The sequence below is a fragment of the Chenopodium quinoa genome, unplaced genomic scaffold (genome assembly GCF_001683475.1).
Source record: "Chenopodium quinoa cultivar QQ74 unplaced genomic scaffold, ASM168347v1, whole genome shotgun sequence".
NCBI classification, from domain to species: domain Eukaryota; kingdom Viridiplantae; phylum Streptophyta; class Magnoliopsida; order Caryophyllales; family Amaranthaceae; genus Chenopodium; species Chenopodium quinoa.
The window spans coordinates 4,462,626-4,484,101 of NW_018743252.1; the positions used below are offsets into that span (position 1 = coordinate 4,462,626).

General features: G+C 34.8%; 1 protein-coding gene across 1 annotated transcript; it reads right to left on the reverse strand.

Annotated features, from left to right (window-relative positions):
- Window positions 1-5,470: 5,470 nt before the first annotated feature.
- On the reverse strand, window positions 5,471-17,637 carry LOC110735060 (potassium channel SKOR-like). Its single transcript, XM_021915189.1, has 14 exons — window positions 17,271-17,637; window positions 16,851-17,142; window positions 12,266-12,490; window positions 12,061-12,124; window positions 11,038-11,377; window positions 10,199-10,494; window positions 9,999-10,079; window positions 9,303-9,401; window positions 8,740-8,961; window positions 8,370-8,558; window positions 7,670-7,745; window positions 7,251-7,545; window positions 6,830-6,951; window positions 5,471-5,733 (listed from the first exon to the last, which is right to left on the reverse strand). Exons 2-14 carry the CDS (start codon window positions 17,129-17,131, stop codon window positions 5,492-5,494), a joined length of 2,532 nt encoding a protein of 843 aa, XP_021770881.1. The 5' UTR covers window positions 17,132-17,142; window positions 17,271-17,637; the 3' UTR covers window positions 5,471-5,491.
- Window positions 17,638-21,476: the final 3,839 nt, after the last annotated feature.

Below are 21,476 nucleotides of genomic sequence, written 5' to 3' on the forward strand. Positions count from 1 at the left end.
CATAAATTCGAAAGAAATTCGAAAATAAACCAAAAAAGAAAAAACATAAATTCGAAAACATTGAAGTAAAAAAAAGAAATTCAACATGCAAACATCAAATAATCATTATAAGCAATTGAAACATGAATAAACATATAAATTCTAACACTTAATTCATTATTTCGAATACAAAATACCCAAACATAATTAGATAATTTAGATTTACATTAAAAAAAAAATAACTTACCGGAGAAATGGAAAATCGCGCAGTAGCTGTCTCATGCGGTGGTCGGTGGGCGCCTGGGCTTCGCCTGAGAGAGTGAGGAAGGCAGGAGGTGTCGGCGGTGGGCGTTGCCGCGTTGGGCTGACTCGGCTGAGACTTGCGTGACTGCGTGTCTGCGTGAGGGAGAGGGGGAGACAGCCTGTTTGTTAGGGTTAGAATGAAATGAAAGAGAATTCAAGCGTCACTCAAGGCCTCAAGCTGTCAAGCAGCAGCATTATTTTAATTTTTTTTTTTTTTTTTTTTTTTTTTAAAAAAAAAAAACAATTTTCCGGGTTTCAGGTCCGGACCTGAAAACCCCGGGTTTAGACCGGGTCCGGACCGGAACCGGGAACCTTGATTTTTAAGGACCGGGACCGGACCTGAATCAACAGGTCCGGGTCAGGTCCGGTCCGGATCAGGTCGGTTCAGGTCCGGTTTCAGGTCCGGTCCAGTTTTTGTACACCCCTAACTGTGTGTACTTTAATTAGGGAACAAATTTTCAAATTAGGGATCTCAAATTTAATTAAGTTAAATTCCTAAATTTTAATTAAGTTAAATTCTAATTTTCCCCTAAAAAATACGAGTAGGAAAGTTAAATTCAAAATTTACAACCATATTTCTTGAACTTCAAATAAATTTGAGGTCCATTGGTGTCCCTTTCACTAAGAGGATTTAGTTGCCACATGATATAATTTTTTATTTGTCATTTGTTAATTTTTTTTTTTTTTTTTTTTGAAGGGAAAGATAAAATATCATTAATTGAAAGCCATACGGCATCTACAATAAGCATTATAGAAAAATAAAATACAATTTAAATTAATCAAGTAAAAATCCTCTTTAAAGAAACTATGATGATGAGAAACTAGATCTGACGATGAAGTACAGTTCCCGATTGTTTGCTGAATTATGCAGCCTTCTGTGAGGGAATCCATTTTCTTGACATAGTTTTGGGAGGAAAATTCATTACCTGACCATGTCGATCGCATCCTCAATTTCAACGCCAATTGCGAAATTGTACGAATAACAACCCATGAATCCAATCTTTCAAATAACACCCTAAAAATAAATTCCAATCTTCATAAGGGAAGAGAAGAAATACAAACACCAAACTCTCACAAAAGGAGAGAACAAACCCAAAAATTGGGAAGAAAACTCTCATAAAGAGAGAGCAAGGAGAATTATTAATGGCTAAAAACAAAAAAAACAAAGGAAATAAAGAAAGAAATGGGGCTTACCATCATCAAAGAGATGATGATGGTAGCCCCTTGCGGTTGCCAAAGTTTTTAGGGTTTTTTTAGGGTTTTTTTTTAGAGAGGGAGAGAGGGATAGTATATACAAAGTACTTTGTATGTTTTGTCATTTGTTAATTAGTTTTGTTGATTATTGCACCAGGAATTAAACCCATATATGTTTGATTGAATTGACAACATTTACTTTTTAGATTACTAGGTTAGGTCCCGTGCCATGCACAGTACGTTATTTTAATTACTTTTGAACAAAATTGTTTAATATCTTGAACAAAATTGAAGTAACATGGAATATTTGATCAAGATCATATTCATAAAAAATATTCTACCAAAAATACATCTTCTTGAAAAATATTATATATTTCCTTAGGCCAAATTAGAAAATAACACCTGCAAAAACAACCAATTTTGATTATAACACCAAAACATTTCGAAATTTTATTATAACACCTACAAAAATCCCAAAATTTTGGTTTCACCACCCACTAACGGACTTTTGGATAAAAACCGTTAGTGGGGCCTGCCATGTACATGTGTCAGCTGTGTATTGGTTTCAAAAAAAAAAGAAAATTTAAAAAAAAAAAAAAAAAAAAAAACCTAACCCCCTAACCCAGCCAGCCCCACCACCGGCACCACCTGCCAAGCCGCCGGCATCACCTACCCTCGCATAATCCGGCGAAACCAGCCCCAGCCCAGCCCTACCGCCAGCGCCACCCTTACCTAGCCCCTTACCTGAAACCACCCTCTTTCTCCTCCCGCCAGAAACCGACCCCCTCCCCTAGCCTCACCAAGAACCCAACCTCAGCCACCGCACCTAAAAGCTATCACCACCTGCGACCATCAATTCCCAACTGCAGCTGCAACAGTCGCTCCCCCATAGCGCCACCAACACTTCAACCACCGTCAACAATCGCTGACAGCACCAACCGAAATTTCGCAGGTGGTTCTCCGTCAATTTCAGGCGTTAAACCGGAAGTTGTCTTAGCTAAATTTCGGTGGTGTTGCTGCGCAAAAACAGGCTGAAATCGCTGCGAAATTCAGCAGATTCGCAGGTGGTTCTCCGTCAATTCGCAGGTGGTTGTCCGGAAGATTTCGTGGCTCAAGAAACCGGCTGAAATCCTGCAGAATCCGGTGAGTTTCGTTGGTGAAGTTCCGGCGATTTCGCTGCTCAGGAAACCGTCAATTACAGGCGTTAATCCGGAAGGTTTTTCGCGGGTCAAATTCAGGGCTGGGCTGGGGCTGGTTTCGCCGGATTATGCGAGGGCAGGTGATGCCGGCGGCTTGGCAGGTGGTGCCGGTGGTGGGGCTGGCTGGGTTAGGGGGTTAGGTTTTTTTTTTTTAAAAAAAATTTCTTTTTTTTTTTAAACCAATACACAGCTGACACATGTACATGGCAGGCCCCACTAACGGTTTTTATCCAAAAGTCCGTTAGTGGGTGGTGAAACCAAAATTTTGGGATTTTTGTAGGTGTTATAATAAAATTTCGAAATGTTTTGGTGCTATAATCAAAATTGGGTGTTTTTGCAGGTGTTATTTTCTAATTTGGCCTATTTCCTTATTATTCCGTGATTAATTGAGTATCAACATAAAAATGGTAAATATTATTGCTAATAGTTGACAAAAATCATCTTGTTTTTTTTAAAAAAAATAACTTCCTTAAATAAAATTTAGTAATTAATTATAAAAAAATATACTAAGAACACACCAGAAATCGACACGTGTCATTGCTGGTGTGTCTTTTAGTATATAGTTATTGATTGTTAGTAATGTTTTATTTGACTCCATGTTTTTATTTTTAAGTTCTTATGTGCAGTGTTGAGTGCATATACCATTTGATTAGTGTTTATAATTATTTTTGGTGGCAAGGAGACATAGGCCTCAAAATGAAATTTTAGTCTCCAATCTTTGAAGAAATTGGCACCAATGATCCAAGCAACGGAATTGTATTCATTTTTGTAGGCTCCGTTTACTTTGGTTGAAAACATGTATGATGGGAGTAATCACATTCATTTCAGCAAATGTACTGGTCAAAATAATGCATTTAAAACAAATAACAGAGGGCGAAATCATTACTATCCATTTTTTTAAGTTCTTGTTTTAATTATATACTTTTGTCAATAAACATCTTAGATAATTATTTTGAATTATGTAAAAATTATTTAAATTTGATATTTTTAGCATGAGACAAATTAAACAAGACTCTACGTAATTATTTTATTTCTTATATATTGGGAGTAATTTAAAATGTTTTCACACATCATAAATAGTTACAAGAACAGTAAAAGGAATGGGAGCAAATTTTTTTTTTTTGAGCTCAAAATCCAAATTCACTGATCCGATACCATAATTAGAAAAATATTTATGATTAAAAATATAAATTATGTCAAGATATGAAATGAAATCAATGGCCTGTAGACTAAATTTACAAATTTTTTCAAGATAGAAATTTTTTTTTTTGAGCTCAAAATCCAAATTTACTAATCCGATACCTTAATTAGAAAAATATTTATGATTAAAAATATAAATTATTTCAAGATATGAGATGAAATCAATAGCCTATTTAGACTAAATTTACAAATTCTTTCAAGATAGGAATCAAATCAACAGACTCTTTAGACTAATATTATAAATTCTTTCAAGATATGGATCAAATCAATAGCCTCTTTAGACGTGAAACAATTAATTGAAATGTCTCTTTCATATAAACTTTTTTCTTCAAATCATAATACTCTATGTAAGCTTTGTTTTCATTAATGTAAATTAAGTCTTCGTTAATAAAATCTTTTCGATTCAAACTTTAATAATCTAATAGTGATCCAATTCAAACTTGACTCAACCCAGTAGTGATTTGATTTGTATTTTTTCAGCTTGAGTTTGACCTGATCATGAGATTGACCCAACTTGAAGTTTATCACACCTAGTAATTTCCAACCCAAAATTTATCCCGCAATTGAAAGGCATTAAATTCAAAATTAAACTTCCCTCAAATGTTTTAATGCAAAGTTCAACTTAAATCAAACCCAACCAAGGGGTAAACAGCCTAACATGACTTGAACCAAATTTGGCTCAACCCAAATGCGATCCCGAAATGAGGACAACTTGACCCAACATAACTCGATCTAAACATGTAATGACCCAAAAGTGATACTTGTATAGTTGTATTAGTATTCCAATTGACAAATCGTTTTGTGAGTTGTGAATTCGAATCTAAAAGTGGCAACACCAGGCCTTTGGGTACTACTGTCAATTATTCTGAATGAGTTTAAGAAATCTCAATCCTCAAACTTCATTTAAGTACAATCTAATGTCACCTTAATCTTTGACAACCCACCCTTGTACAGCATATCTGCATTTATGCCATTTCTTTCAAGATGACCAAATTCTGGCACCTTAACTCTGATTAAAATATTAGCTAACAAAAACATATTAGATGAGCTAAATTACAATAAATTGGGGTAATTAACATAAGCTAAGGTTTAATTTCCTTGATATAGTACATAAAATTCCATAATTCATACAGCAGATTAGTACTAATATATATGAGTACTTCGTATGATAGTATATCTGAAAATGTTGTGTATAAAAAACATTGTGCAATTGCAGTTTTCATTAATTGATAAACTTTCAACAGGTAAACTACAATTTACATAGCTCATAATAATCGATTGCAAGTTTGCAACTCTTAAACTACTAAACATAGCTCCCAACAATATGTATGTCGTTCAATGACCTTTCAATCCACGGAATCGGAGCAGTTCAATCACCTTAAATAAGCTAGTACATTCATATATGTTCGCGCCAACCATCAGCTCATGAAGCACCAATCTTTGGCTCTACCCAATCTTTTCAGTCACTCAAAATAGAGCCATGGCATAACTAGATCTAATAAAAACTTCAAAAAATTTCAACTGCCTGTTTATACAGCTATTATACATGAAAGAAAGGGAAGAATGAACCAAATTTTGTACACATGAAGAAGAGGTGAAAAGGAGTTGAACGATTCCTATTCTGTTTCACTTATCAGATACAACTTCTGACCATTATCAATCATTTCTATATCAATTATTTTACCTCCATCTTCTGATAAAACACAAGAATCAGTTGGGAGGTTTAACTTTTCTGATGCCGCCTTTACCAGCTCATCTATTGTCAGTGGAATCCATAGAACGATCCCGTGTGTTCTGTTCTCTTTGGCATCAAATGGATGGTATGGAAACACTGTACATTTCTTATGGAGTTTCTTATCTGCAAGCAAGTATATATTAAGTTTACAAGCTGTGTATTCCTATTACTACACATCAATTCGACAATAATATTGTTTTTCTATAAAAGATTGTGCATAACATTAATCCTAGTCCTCTGGCAGATGCACTAATTTAAAACATCTATTCTTTTGAAAAATGCATTCAAGCTTGTTTGAAAGCTTTCGAGACCTTTTATCGTAGAGGCTAATATAAAGCCCGTGCATGTGTAATAGACTGATATTCCTCATGCTAATAACAGTAAAATAAAGAGAGAGATTGGTTCTTTGATAAGCTAATTAACCTGATTTTTTGGGAAATTAGTTTATAAAGAAGAAATAAGAAAGATGGAAGCTTTACTATTGATTGATAATGGTGGAAGGGTTACAAAGGATAAGTTAATAGCTTAAGGCTATTACTCTCAATAGTGAGTTTAGCTCACAACTCTCCAATGAGTGACTTGATGAGGTCACAACTCTCAACAAGTTTCAATCTAACTTCTGCCTACCTTCTTCTTTCAACCCTCCCTCTATTTATACTAAGGTTACAAACTACTAACCTAATAATACTAGATTTACCAAATTGTCCATACTTCATTTGATAACTACTAACATAATAAACTACCAATAATACTCTCCCTTAAGTCAGTTCATTACAGCATGAAATCCAGAAATGTGCACCTATGTGTATGAGCGGATTGAGGTAGAGCCTTAGGGAATGTTTGGTATGATAGGAGGAAACAAAATAGAGTGTTATCGAATCAGAGAGGGAAAGGGTATGTTACCATCAGTTTTATTCATTTTTTTTTTTTCTAATTTTCAGATAACTGTTTCATTTCCTGTGGCTTTATTTTCAACAACACTGGTACCCACAGTCAAAGTTCCCGTTTAAGCTATTCATTGTAGAAAGCTATAGGTCCAAAATGATAAAACACATACGGTATGTTTTTATTCAGCTTTTATAAGACCTAGGCCAAGGTGGCTTTTAAATCTCAAGAAACTCTTGCTTTCACTTGTCTCTTTCATATCTTACGGGAAGAGGGAATTGGGAACTATAAAGTGGATAAATGAGACAATTTTCGAAACAATATTAAACAGTACCAGGAATTTCTTCATCGTGGTCACCAAATTCATACTGTTGAGTAGATTTTGCAGATTCCAGTAGCTTTATCAAAGTGTTATGCCCACACATCTTGGCTTCATCCAGTGGTGTGTAGCCCCATCTGCAGATTTCAGATTTCATGATTCAGAAATATGAAAAAAGTATGCTTTAAAGGCTAGTGCAGCTGCATGTATCGTTGTAGACGTTACAGACATTCAGAGTTTAGACATCCATCAAAGGAAGCAAAAAGATGTATATAATATATATTGCATTATAGCAGAAACTGTCATTTGTTTGAGCACCAGTTACAAAACGTGAGGTCAAGGCGTCCAGCAATAACCATGGAAGCTTCATTGCAATTGATAACTTTAGACTACATGCAAAGTATGAAATTTACCAACAATGTAAGTGAACTATTACCTGTCTTTCAATAAAACAAGTGCTCCAGCTTCTACCAGAAACTTTGCCATCAAATATAACCCATGAGAACAAGCAACATGAAGTGGAGTTCTACGATCATAATCTCTAGAGTTTGGATCAACCCCATTGTTCACAAGTCTTTTCAGAAATTCCAGATTTTCGCTTAGAACGACTGTACAGAGAAAAGTACCAACATCTTTTAAATCAATTCTAGCTCCTTCTCTGTATAATAACTCAGCAACTCGGTCATGTCCATTTTTCACAGCGTCTAGTAAGGGTGTATTTCCAAAATCATCTGTGGATAGAATAAATTTATCAGTGATTCTGCTCAAATAACAAAAAAAAAAAAAAAAAAAAAAAAAAAAAAAAAAAAAAAAAAAAAAAGTGAAAAAAGCAAAGAAGTTGAATGCAAAAGCCACCTGACTGGTTGACATCGGCGCCTTCTTGAATAAGAAAAAGAACAATGTTTTCATGTCCTTGAGATGCTGCAATATGCTGTAGCCAAAAGAGGTTGTGCTATTATATTTGTTCTATGAAGTTGTTGAACTTTACTAATTAAAATTTATTTCTACTGAATGTTATAAATTAAGGGTAAAGAGAACATGACATGAATGAATATTATAAATTTAGGGTAGAGAACAAGGCCTAAATGTATTAATACAGGTATAAGTTAAATAAGTGATGCTGTACTATATCAGAAAACCTAGGAAGACAATTGTAATGGCGCATAGTTAGAGCACACGGTTCTTGATCCTTCATGAGAAAAAATTATGAGGTATAGATTGCAAGGTACAAATATAGTTTATTAACATGCAATCACTTTTGTTTCCTGCATTTCTTGACTGAGGCCAAGACCAGAAGTTATTTCCTATCCAAAAAAATTGAAGTATACACTACAATGATAACCTTGCTAATGATGCAAAACAAAGGTTCATGCCAAAGTTCTAACTGCACAGTGCACACTTTATACAGGGACATCTGAAAGGTGATGACAGTTGTACGCATTATTAGAAATACAACTACATACACAAGGGACTACCAGATCACAATCTAAAATGTTGGAATAAGAGTAAGAGTAAGAACAAGAAAGGGTAATGAATAAGTGATGAAATAGCATACCAGGGGAGATCTTTTATTGTAATCTGTCTTCTTTGGATCAGCTCCAGCACCTATCAAATTCTTTAGCTGATAAAGATCACCACGGTATGCAGCATTATTTACTTTGAGAGCAAGTTCCGATTCATGTTGTTCTATGTGAGATGCGATATCTGATTCAATTTCCTTGAAGTTGAACTTTCCATCATTGCCCTACCAAATCAATGAACAATGGCAGATATATTACTTGTGCATTAGCTTCAAAGTAAAGATTGTATTGAGCTTTACTGGTTAAGCAACATCTGAAAAAACATAAAAAAGGGGGAGCAAAATTGATCTTTAAAAGACAAAATATGCTTGGCTTTCATATGGATGGACACAGTCCTCCAATTACCTCAAGGAGATTGTCAAAGATTTTTTTCCCATCATAGAAGTATATGTCAATAATATTACTCAATGATTGTTTGTCAATCCGCAGAAGCCTGCACAGATCAATAACTCGGACTGTACAAGTCTGAGGGATGTTGCCAAAAATGGAAATTTGTCCAAAAGTGCTATTAAGTTCAAGATGTGAAATCGTCTTTTCTGACCCATCTTGCTCAATGACTACCTCCTCCTGCAGAAGAGCAACAGATATAACTATGTGAATTCCTGCAACCACTATCCGAAAACTAGTATCCATATAGGAGAAGTAATATAACGAGATTATTAAAGAAAAGAGCTAGCATGATGGTACATTAGTTCAAGTCTGAACTGCATCAAAAGATGAACTCTGTCATTTCCATCAAATGCCACTTGTGAAGCAAGTACAATATTAACCATGTCTATAGTTTTGCATCTGATGTCAAATTGGAATAGCGAACTTTTATCATGTGTAAAGTATTAGATTACGAAAAGTTACAATTCCAGGTATTACAAAAAGAAACCTATTGGGATAAAAGAAGCATGTACACATACCAGCTTTCCATGACAGACAATATATAGTTGATCTACTACATTTCCCTGCTCCAATATCACTTCACCGGGAAGGAAAAATTCTTCATGAACTCTGGTCACCTGCAAGACCAAAAGCATAGGTTAACATATAATCCAACTATCACAATGTAGAGATTTCGTACCATTGTGTATCTCTAAAGAAGAACAGGAATCACGTTTTCATTCTTACTGTGGGTTATAACCTTCCCAAAATCTTAAGGCCTAACCATCATCACCAAATCGAAAAATTAATTTTGAGTTTGTACCAGGGTGTCCTTTTAGAGTGAAAACGTGATTTGGTGATGAACAGAATGAAAATCTCAAGGCCTAACCTTCATCACCAAATCGCAGAATCTCCTCATTAAACTAAGAGAAACATGTCTAAACATATAAGAACATATGTTGACCACCATTAATCTGTATGGCTGGACCTATGTGTAAAGGAAATGATTTGGTGATGAACAGACCGAAAATCTTAAGGCCTAACCTTCATCACCAAATCACAGAATCTCCTCATTAAACTTTGAGAAACATGTCAAAACACATAAGATTTAGGTAGACAACCATTGATCTGTATGGCTGCACCCAGAAACTAGTGGTCATTTTAGTATTTGTTACAGCAGTAAGATGCAGAAAATTAGTATCTGTCGAAAAATAGATAGAAAGTTAGGAGCTTACAATCTGATTCATGAATGCTATAGAACATCCTTTAAAAATTGCAGCATTTTCTATGTACTGCATGTACAATGTTTGGGAAATCTGCATAAACAATAGAGTATATATTTAGCTCATCCTAGTAAGGAAATTACACAAGCAAAAGCAACTCAATTTCTCAGATACATATTAGAAATTTTTTAATGCTGGTTCTTGTACATTACCTTTGCTCGAAGAGAAATGGGAATGTCATTCAAAACAGAAGCCTCAGTATAGCTACTTTCGTATTGCAGACGCAGATGAGATTTAATCTGATTACGAAGGTCCCTGTCAAGCCTATTTCTGTACATATATTTCATTACTTCTGCCATTTTATCCCTAAATCGTTCTGTTTGAGAGCCTTTAACTATCAATGCAGTCATATTACCGATCAAATAAGCACCCAAAATCATGTCAAACGAGACATAAATCATAATGAATATCATTTCCCGCATATTGACGGCATGTATATCTCCATATCCTGTAATATAATAGCATCATTGATGTGTTAATGACATTCTAGAGCCAATCATGAACACATATCTGAGTAGTTTTGCTGTAACATCTTTTCGTAAGTAGGTTTATTCTACATTACTACGCTGTAATTCACATTAAGTTTACACTAAAAACACTCTTTATTATGACTCCATGACCTGCCATAATCAATCAAAACTGTTGCCAAAGCTTTTTTAGCATTATAAATGTAAATCAAATTTGACTTATCTGAATAAATCATTACTCTTTTCACCTCAAAATAAATGATATTGTTAAATCCTTGGATTTGAAAATGCCTCTCATTTGCTTAGTAATCATTCTATAGTCTCTACTCGGCATTTCTTAGAGCACACCAGATGATCAATTGTATGGCTTACGCTATCTAGCTAAGGCATACAAAATTTCTTACAGTATCCACGGCATAGCAATATTTTATCATATTTTCATCATATATACTAATATACATATGTTTATGTGTTGAAATCAAACTGATATGCTTAACATTTGAGATAGAAAAAAACCAACTCACCGACAGTAGCCATGGTGACAATGGAGAAATATAGAGAGGTTGTATACCTCTTCCAAATATCGATTTCCCTAAAGTGGGAATAACTATAGTCTCCTAACGTCAAACTACCAATCCATGTGTAACCTTCTTGGCTTTCAGGAATTGTAGTGGCTAAATAATAAAAGATGCAAGCTGCTGTATGTGTGCAATAGAGCTCAACAGTAAGAAGTTTTATAATCCTTGTAATAAGGTACTTGATCCTTATATCCTTCTCCATTTTCTGGAGGAAGAAAGTAATCTTGCGCACCCGACACAACCTGATCCACAGCATGTATCTCACTATTTCTTTTTTGTGAGATGCCTGCAAAGATATATGAAGTACATTATTATATGAATTATACATTTATACTATGGTTTTAATATACATATTTAACAGGTTATGTAACATGCAATAGTACATAATAAATACATAGTACAAGAAGTCAAGAAGAAATGAAGTTTTGTGGCACAAAGAGTCCATACAGTAAATCGAGCTCTGAAGGACATCATCTTTGAGGTGATCGAGCTATATGATTGAAGAAATCCTCTAAAAAATGACAATGGCATTGAGGATTTTTGTCTGATTTCCTTTACAATTTTGTGCTTTTCAGGAGCAAATTGCTTAGTACTCATTGCATATACTATGAGAAGAGTATACTAAATATTAACCTCTTAAAATTTTGATCAAAACTTAATTTCTGTCTTAATATTTCCAATTAAGGAATTACAACAAACTATACTTGTATGAACCAACTTTTGTTTCTGGATCTTTTCTGTCATGCTAAGTATAAGAAGATGAAAATGTTATTCAAAGTCCTCTAGCAGATAACGGACTCTTATGTCAAATGAGCTTAGCTCGTGATCATTATACAGGTGATAGTCAAGAAGACATAAGGGCTACAGTTCCATAAGAAATTAGGCAAACAAACTGTTAGAAAAGAACCGAAAAGGAGAAGGAGGAACATTAGGCAACTGGATAAAAAAAGAAACTGTGTCGAGTAATACCTTGTAAATAAGATCCCATGGGAAACAAGCTAACAAATCGAGGATAAATGTTGATTTCAAGTACCTGTAAGTAGGAAATGAAATTTGTACGAATTAAATCAGCAACAACTTTCTTGTTTGTGCTAATTTGGCTGAATTTTGAAAAGAAATAGCATAACTATTATAAAACTGGTAAGGAAAACAAAAATAAGAAAAAATATGGCACCTGAATGCAATAGAACGGCGTTTATGGACCATATGATAAGTCTGTTTATCTCTGTATCCAACAAAGAATCTAAGCATAATGTCGACGAGGAAAGCTACTTGTCCAACAATGTCCAAGACAAAGAGGTTCTCTGGTAGTCCGCGGAAGAATCCAAACTCCATGGGTGTAAAGAAAGAAGAGTAAATCGCCCATAATAGTATAAACTTGTCCCATGCCTTGTACCACCTGCATTTGCCATTATGGTGCGTTTTCCTGGTTTCAGTTTACCCTTTTTTTGTCTAACAAAGCATGCAGAACAACACTAGTGTGCGTGTTTGAGCACCATCACAACATTTTGCTGCTTGGATTTACAATGACAAATTAATATTCAATCAGAATTTTAACTCACAAAATGATAACATTTTGTGTTTCTTATGAAATTTTGTAATATCAAATGCCCTGCAACATAAATGAATGTCTAACAGGCAAACTGTATTTTATAAAGTCTGTTTTATCTTTGTATCCTAAAACCAATAAGCAATACAATATCTTCAATAACTGGGATTATAAATTGCATGTTCTTTACTTTATCTGTCAATGTGGGACACATAATGCTTTTATAATCACACGCTAGCACGGTGGAATAGGTGGGCAAAGAGCCCTGCTACACAGGCCCCGAAATAAAGAGGGCCAAAAAAAAGAAAGAGGCCGATTCTAAAAACGAAATAATAACACTTCTCATTGATGTGCAATTGGTATGCACTTGTTTATGTATTGTGCATGAGGTAGGAGTTTGAATCTCATTACAACAAAAAGGGATTATAACCTAGGAAATCGGAGGGAGTATTATATTAGTGGATAATGGGGAATTCTTATAAATTTAATTTGATCATAGCGTTATTCACATAATTAAAAATATGCATTTACTTTAAATAAAATTGTTTAATTAATTAGTTTCAATTTTCTACTTTTAATAACTTCTTCATAGTTTTTACTAATTAGAGTAGTATTATTTTATAACAATTCTAAAAGTCAAAACAGCCAAATAAATTAAATGATGTATTTATTTAAAGACGATTGAGTACAAAATAGAAAAACTCCATCATTTTTAATTTTTTTTTGTAAGTATTACAATTGCTTTAATAGGGGTTTTACTTTTTATTTTATTTAAGTAGTATTTGGTAATCCTTTCATGATCTTTCTCACATCATACATCATTAAAATTTAATAGACCATTTACTTCACTAATTTTTGCTATAATTTGTTAATACCTCAACCATATCCCTTTTTGTTTTACTACATCAATTATGTCTTCTAATCCAATTTGTCGGTCAACGTATAACACATCTATTAATTAACTATTACTAAAATAAAACATTGCTGACATCATCAACTCTCAAATTATCTTACGTGTCATTTTTACATTAAAAATTTTCCCTCAAATTTTATATGTGATGCCATCAATTATTATTAATGATTATTTTATTTTATTTTTAATCTACATTTTTTTTTACATCAATGCATAAGTGTCTATAAATTCAACTAATCAAGGTTCTCTCCTAAATTATAGTTTCACATAGCTAATTTGTTTGATGTTTGATCGTGGTTTCAATATTTTTTTTTTTCCTTTCCTTAAATGTAAATTTTTTATATTTAATTCTAATGTTCATATACTATATATTATAATGCAAAAAAATATAAATTACAAGAAAGTTTAGTTCCAACTGTAATCGTGTATTGCACGGGGATAACCTAGTAGGAAAATACTCAAATAGGGAGGTTACCAATTAGATTACACGGCCATGATTGGGCATGCGTTTGGACGGGTGTGAAACTGTGAACCGGTAGGATTAGATTTTCCTATAAATTATTGATCACCAAATAAAATTCTAATAATTGCCAAGTAGAGTGTATACGAATCCAGGCATACCACCTGGCGTATAGTGAGACGTCAAATAATTTAGTAGTCAATGAAACAAATCGCCCACTATGAGCTGGGAGGTTGAGAGAGACGCCTTCAATCTAAATTCCGAACCCATAAGTCGGCTGCACCCATACCAAGATGTCACGTTGCCAAATGCCAATAGATTGACCCAACTTGATAATGACCTTCGGACATATTCCGACTATGTTGTTTTAGACTTATTTTTAGTTCAACTCAATTTATTATTTTATTTTAATTTAATAATATTCAGAGTAGTTTAATTAAGCTCTATTAGCTTACAAGAGCGGGGATTTTCGTATGACTTGTGAGGTACACAAATGACACAACTAGTGATAGATACAAATAAATTATTTTAGAAATTTTGATAAGGACATTTTCAATTTTGCTACCACAAAAAGGCAGGCATTTCAGTTTTGCTACCCCTTTAATTTTTTATTTTATTTTGCTACCACCTAAATCACAGTTGTTAAAAATTGCTACCACTTAACGGAATGGGTTAGGTTTCTGTTAAGTTTATTAAAAAAAAAAGTAAAATTTAAAAACAAAAAAAAAAAAAAAAAAAAAAAAAAAAAAAAAAAAACCCACCACCCTCAACTGCCACCCTCCCCCCTCCCTTTCCTCCACCTTTGCAGCCCAACACAGTCACCACCCCAGCCAGCCCCCTCCCGTCAGCCACCCTCCCCCTCCCCCTCCCCCCTGCCGGCGACCCAAACCCTTCCATCAATGCAACCCCCCAACCCAACCCCAACGCCCCATCATCGCAACCCAAACCCTTCCATCAACACAACCCCCCAACCCAACCCCAACGCCCCATCATCGCAACCCAAACCCTTCCATCAACGCAACCCCCCAACCCAACCCCAACGCCCCATCATCGCAACCCATCCCTTCCATCAACACACCCATCATCGCTGCCCCAACCCTCCCTCCCCATCCACCCCACCGGGATCGGCCCCCTCCCCTTCCCCCACCCTGAATCGTCCCTCCTCTCCCCTTCCCCCTTTAAAATTTTCGCGAAGAACCCTAAAAAAATCGAATTGGGGGTTTTTGTTTCACAAATGTATTCGCGCAATTCTTGATCCCAAATGATAGTGTGTTGCATTGTGAACGTTTTGGTACTAATTTTGTGCGTTTTGGTGAAGAAATGAACATGTTACCCCTTTCCTTAAGCTTTGTGCGTGAGTATCAATGGAGTTAGGGGTGTCGTAGGTGGGGGAAAGGGTTTGGGGTGGGGTCGCCGGTGTTGGCCCAAGCTTTGGCCGCCGCCGGCATGGGGGAGGGGGGTGGCTGGGGTGGTGACTGTGTTGGGCTGCAAAGGTGGAGGAAAGGGAGAGGGGAGGGTGGCAGTTGAGGGTGGTGGGTTTTTTTTTTAATAAACTTAAAAGAAACCTAATCCATTCCGTTAAGTGGTAGTAATTTTTAAAAACTGTGATTTAGATGGTAGTAAAATAAAATAAAAAATTAAAGGGGTAGCAAAACTAAAATGCCTGTCTTTTGGTGGTAGCAAAATTAAAAATGTCCTTTTGATAAGTATGTTTTGAGATAGTTTGAAAAAATAGGATTGACCACTAATTTTGTAGCCAAATCTATCAATCACATTTTTCTTTTTTAGGCCCTGTTCTGTTCACCTTATTTCCACTTATTTTAGGAAAAATAAGTCAGATAAGGGTTAATAAGTTCAGATAAGTTTAGATTTGATAAGTTCAAGAAAAATAAATTCATATAAGTTGTGATAAGGGTTAATAAAAATCAGGTGAATAGAACGCACCCTTAGTGTTTGATCTATGTCATCCATTTAACTGATTGGATTAGGTATAATATCTCACTGTGAAAATATTTTTAGTATATTGCTAGAACATCAAATTAATTTTGTTTCTACCCTCAAAAAAAATAAAAAAAATAAATTGTTTCTTAATCTTTTGCGGTGGAGTTTGACTATTGCATGCGTAAATCTACCGTCATTTTTTTAACTCTATATTTGTCATGAGTATTTCTTTCATTCCAAACAAAGAGTCATTAATTTAAATGATTAAAAGATGGGAGTAATTAATAGACATAATCAGGAGTTGAACATTTAAACATAACTATTTGGCATGGAATCATTTATTCACTTTGCTCCAAATGATGATTATAGTTTTTTGGTTTAAAAATATAATCACCTCTATCATTCTTTTTATTTTCCCCTTTTGCTCAAAATGATTGTAATTTTTTTGGTTTAATCACTTCTAAAATATTTAAGGGTTTAATAATTTTAAAACAAATATAATGACAACAAATTTCATCCTTTGAAAAGACCTTATTTAAAATTTAGAATGAAACTGTCTTGTACACTCATAAAATCATAATGAGATTATGAATTTCTTTCAATTATAAACATTTCATGACTTAGCGTCTACTCCTTTTTTTTTCCATGATTTTACCAAATTTATGTCACCTTAATTGATTTTAAACCGGTCAAAAAATGAACACCCTAAAATCTCGTTAAAACAATACATCTAATCCCAATCTACTCCATATCATTAATTGTTTACCAGTAGTTTAATTCTAACCAATAATTCATTTCTCTCAATCATTCCTCTGTTTTTAAAGAGCAAATAATGGCACCAAATAATTGTTAAAAAAAAACAGATAAAAATGGAGAATGTAGTTAGAAGTTGGTACCTGTTTTTTTCAGGATGAATAGCAAGACCATGATAAAGATCTTTAAGACCGTCAAACAATCCCTCTCGACAAAATTCAGACGAGCCTTGATTGAACTCATTAACCAGCATATCGAATTGATTTCCCCTCGACGATTTCAACCTTTCCCTCGGCCTCTCAACCATGTAATCCTCCTCATGATTCGATGATCCGGTTCTATGCACCCCTTCTTCATCATCGTCATCTCTACTCCACGACATTGTTTTCGCCGATATAAGCCGTACTATTTTCTTCGGCGTCATCTTAATTAACTCTAAACAAAAATTGATCAATGTAATGTAAGTTTAAATTACCAAGATCGGGAAAATTAAGGAATACAAATTACTCTACCTATATTGATCGAATTACATGAATAATTAAAGAAGATAGAAATTAACAAACCTCGAATATAATTGCAATCGAAGTTGATTCAAATATATCACGGGAAATGCGACTACGTACTTTACAATTGTCTTCTCAATCTCTTTTTATCATCAGTTCACGGATAAACAGCTTATTGTTTTACTGCTAATACACGAAGTGAGAAAGGAGAAAGAGGTTGAAGAAAAGCGGCTTCGATGATTAATTCTAGTCTCTTCTTTATATATTTGATTAATTTTTGAATAAGTTTATTGTTTGAGTTTTGGCAATGAAAATGGTTTGAAAAGGAGAGGAAGGGTCAGAGGAACGAAGGCAGGGGAGGTGTGGTGATTAATGACTATGGCGGGTAAAATTTACATGGTTTATAGCAATTTGGAAATATGTATAGGGGTGAAAGTAGTTTGGATAAAAACCGAAAACCGAACCAAACCGAACCGAATAAGCAATTCGGTTCGGTTTTGTTCGGTTTTCGGTTTGGATCGGTTTGAGAAAATGAAAACCGAATTATATCGGTTTGGATTCGGTTTTGGGATTTTAAAAACCGAAAACCGAACACCGAACCGAAATAAGCCCCATTTCTCAGCCCATTTTCCTACGTATATATACTCAAACCCTAAATTTATAAGCCCATTTCTCAGAATCTCAGCCGTTTCCCTCACTAAAAGTAAAACCCTAGATTTTCCCTCATCTCTCCCTCTCACCACCTCACTCAGTCACTCCGTTCGTCCACCACCACCAATCCACCACCTCACTACTTCCTGCTTTCCTACTTACCACCTGTGGCTGTGTTCCGTTCGAGTGTTCCAACGCCGGCCGCCGCTGACCACCTGTTCGAGTGTTCCGGTATGGCGGTATGCTTTAATTTCAATATTTCATATTTCACTTCTCTTTCGTTTCTGATCTCTTTCCCTCACTAAAACCCTAGATTTTCCCTCATCTCTCCCTCTCACCACCTGTGTTCCGTTCGAGTGTTCCAACGCCGGCCGCCGCTGACCACCTGTTCGAGTGTTCCGGTATGCTTTAATTTCAATATTTCATATTTCACTTCTCTTTTCCTGCTCGAATTGCATGTTTTCTTTGTTATTTTGAATTTCAGATTTCACTTGCACTTCTCTTTTCCTGCTCGAATTGCATGTTTGTTATTTTTGAATTTCAGATTTCACTTGCACTTCTCTTTTCCTGCTCGAATTGCATGTTTTCTTTGTTATTTTCGAACTGGTGATAGATTGTTTTCTTTGAATAGTTATTATGCTCGAATTGTATTATGCTCGAATTGATGATATTCCTTCAGAGTTCAGAATATATGTTGTTCTATTATAGTATTATGCTCGAATTGCATGTTTTCTTTGTTATTTTCGAACTGGTGATAGATTGTTTTCTTTGAATAGTTATTATGCTCGAATTGTATTATGCTCGAATTGATGATATTCCTTCAGAGTTCAGAATATATGTTGTTCTATTATAGTATTATGCTCGAATTGCATGTTTTCTTTGTTATTTTCGAACTGGTGATAGATTGTTTTCTTTGAATAGTTATTATGCTCGAATTGTATTATGCTCGAAATTGTATTATGCTCGAATTGTATTATGCTCGAACTGGTGATAGATTGATTGTTTTTCATAGATTTGCATAAAAATTGTTGGTTATTGAGTGAGTTCTTTTTTCTGTTTTAAATCAGATTATCAGAATGTCCACAAATATGGATAATGTTGAAGGGAATGTCCCTATTGAGGAGCATGAATCTGACAATGAAAAATCCAAACCCAAGAGGAAGAGAATGAAGGATCGTTCCGAGGTTTGGGAGCACTTTATCAAGGAAGAAACACACACTGGAATGGAAGCACGTTGCAAGTACTGTGGTATGAGATACAAGTGTGGTACAAAGAGAAATGGCACTAGTCCATTGTGGGCTCATATAAATAGATGTCGTAAGTACCCCTATAATACTCCTAAAGAATCAAAACAAAGTTTGTTGTCTTTCAAAAGCAATAAAATTGAAAGTGGTTGTACTAGTGGATTGTCTTATGTGAAATATGATCCAACTGTAATTAGAAAAGCTTTATCTGAGATGGTTATAGTTGATGAATTGCCTTTTAAGTTTGTTGAGGGAGTAGGCTTTAAAAAATTTTGTAATGTAATGGAGCCTAGATTTCATGTCCCTTCCAGAATTACTGTGGCTAAAGATTGTTATGAAACTTTTTTAACTCAAAAAAGAAAGCTGAAATTGGTATTAAAAAATTGTAACTCAAGGGTTTCATTAACAACCGATACATGGACATCTATTCAGCAAATTAATTACATGTGCTTGACTGTTCACTTTGTTGATAATGACTGGAATTTGCAAAAACGTATTCTGAATTTTTGTCCTATATCAAGTCATAAGGGGGAGGAAATTGGGAAAGAAATTGAGAAATGTTTGCTTGATTGGGAACTTGAGAAAGTATTTTGCATAACTGTTGATAATGCTAGCTCAAATGATACCGCAATAGGATATATGAGAAGGAAAATAAATGGTTGGAAAGCTGGGGTTCTTAAGGGTCGGTTCCTTCATATGCGTTGTGTTGCTCATATTGTGAATTTGGTTGTGTCTGATGGCTTGAAAATTGTTAATGAGTCTATTACTCGTGTGAGACAAGCTGTAAGATTCATCAAACAATCCCCTTCTAGGTTGGTAAGGTTTAAAAAATGTGTTGTGGAAGAAAAAATCAACTCTAAAAAGTTGTTGTGCCTTGATGTGCCTACTAGGTGGAATTCCACCTTTTTAATGTTGGATGCTGCTTTGGTGTTTGAGTATGCTTTTGAGAGGTACTCTGAGGAGGACCCTCATTATGTGATTGAGTTAAATGAGAGGGAGGGGAAGGGCTGCCCTACTTCTGAGGATTGGGAAACAGTCAGAAGGTTTTCTGAATTTTTACAAGTCTTTTATGATCTTACGTTGCGTGTCTCTGGGTCTTTGCATGTGACTTCCAATTTATTTTTCCATGAATTGGTGAGTGTTGCTGTCCTTTTGAAAGATTTGATGACAAATGATGATGTGGAGATGTGTCTTATGGCTACTAAAATGAAGGAGAAATATGACAAATATTGGGGTGATCCGGAGAAAATAAACATGCTGATTTTTATTGCTGTTGTGCTTGATCCTCGTTATAAGTTAGATTATGTTGAGTGGATGTTAATTGAAATTTATGATTCTAAGCATGCATTTGTTTTGGTGAATAATTTGAAAGAGTCTTTGAATGCATTGTATGAGGAGTATCGTGGTTCTTCTGGTGATGTGATTAGGGAGGAAGTGTCCTCAAGTATGGACAGTTCCCAATTTTCTCCCAAACAAAAGAAGCTTCAGGTATTGAAAAGTAAGTATAAGAAACATAAGTGTGAGAAAGATGGAGAAGCAAAAATTGAGTTAGACAAATATTTAGAAGAGGAAACGGAGGAGGAATGTGAAAATTTTGATATTTTGGGGTGGTGGAAGTTTAATAGTGCTAGGTTTCCAACAATTGGAAGAATGGCCCGTGATATACTTGCTGTCTCTATCTCAACAGTAGCCTCTGAGAGTGCATTCAGCACTGGTGGTAGGGTTCTAGACCCATTTAGGAGCTCCTTAACTCCAAGGGTCGTTGAAGGACTTGTTTGTGCTCAAAATTGGCTACGTTCTTCTCCCTTTCCTAATATAGAAGAGTGTTTACAAGAAGTTGAAGATCTTGAAGAAGGTAACATAAAACAACAATTATCATGTTATTTTTTTTCATTATTTCATATATATTATGTAACTTGTTTATTTTTTTTTAATGTTATTAGACTTGAGGAATATGACAATTGGTGGTCAAAACCCGGACTTGGTTGAGCTTGATTGAGAGTTAGCTGCCAAGAATGAAGCTGCCCTATTGATTGAAGACTTGAAGTTTCTGCCAAGAGCCTAAGAATGAAGCTGCCCTGTTGGTTGAACTAGTTCATTTGTGGACTGTTTGTCTGTTTTATTATCAATTCATCATGTGGACTGTTTTGATAGTTTTAAGACTTGTTAAGTTCTTATGTCTCAATGTGGACAATGTGTAAGTGTATTTAATTACTATGGTCTATGGCAGTATGGCTGGACAATTTAGTTACTATGGCAGTATGGCATATGGTTGTGACTTGTGAAAGTTGTATGTTAAAATTTATGCTTTAATTTTGTTCAGGAACAGGTACAAAATTTAGGCCTTAAAAGGCCCAAAATTATATGCCCA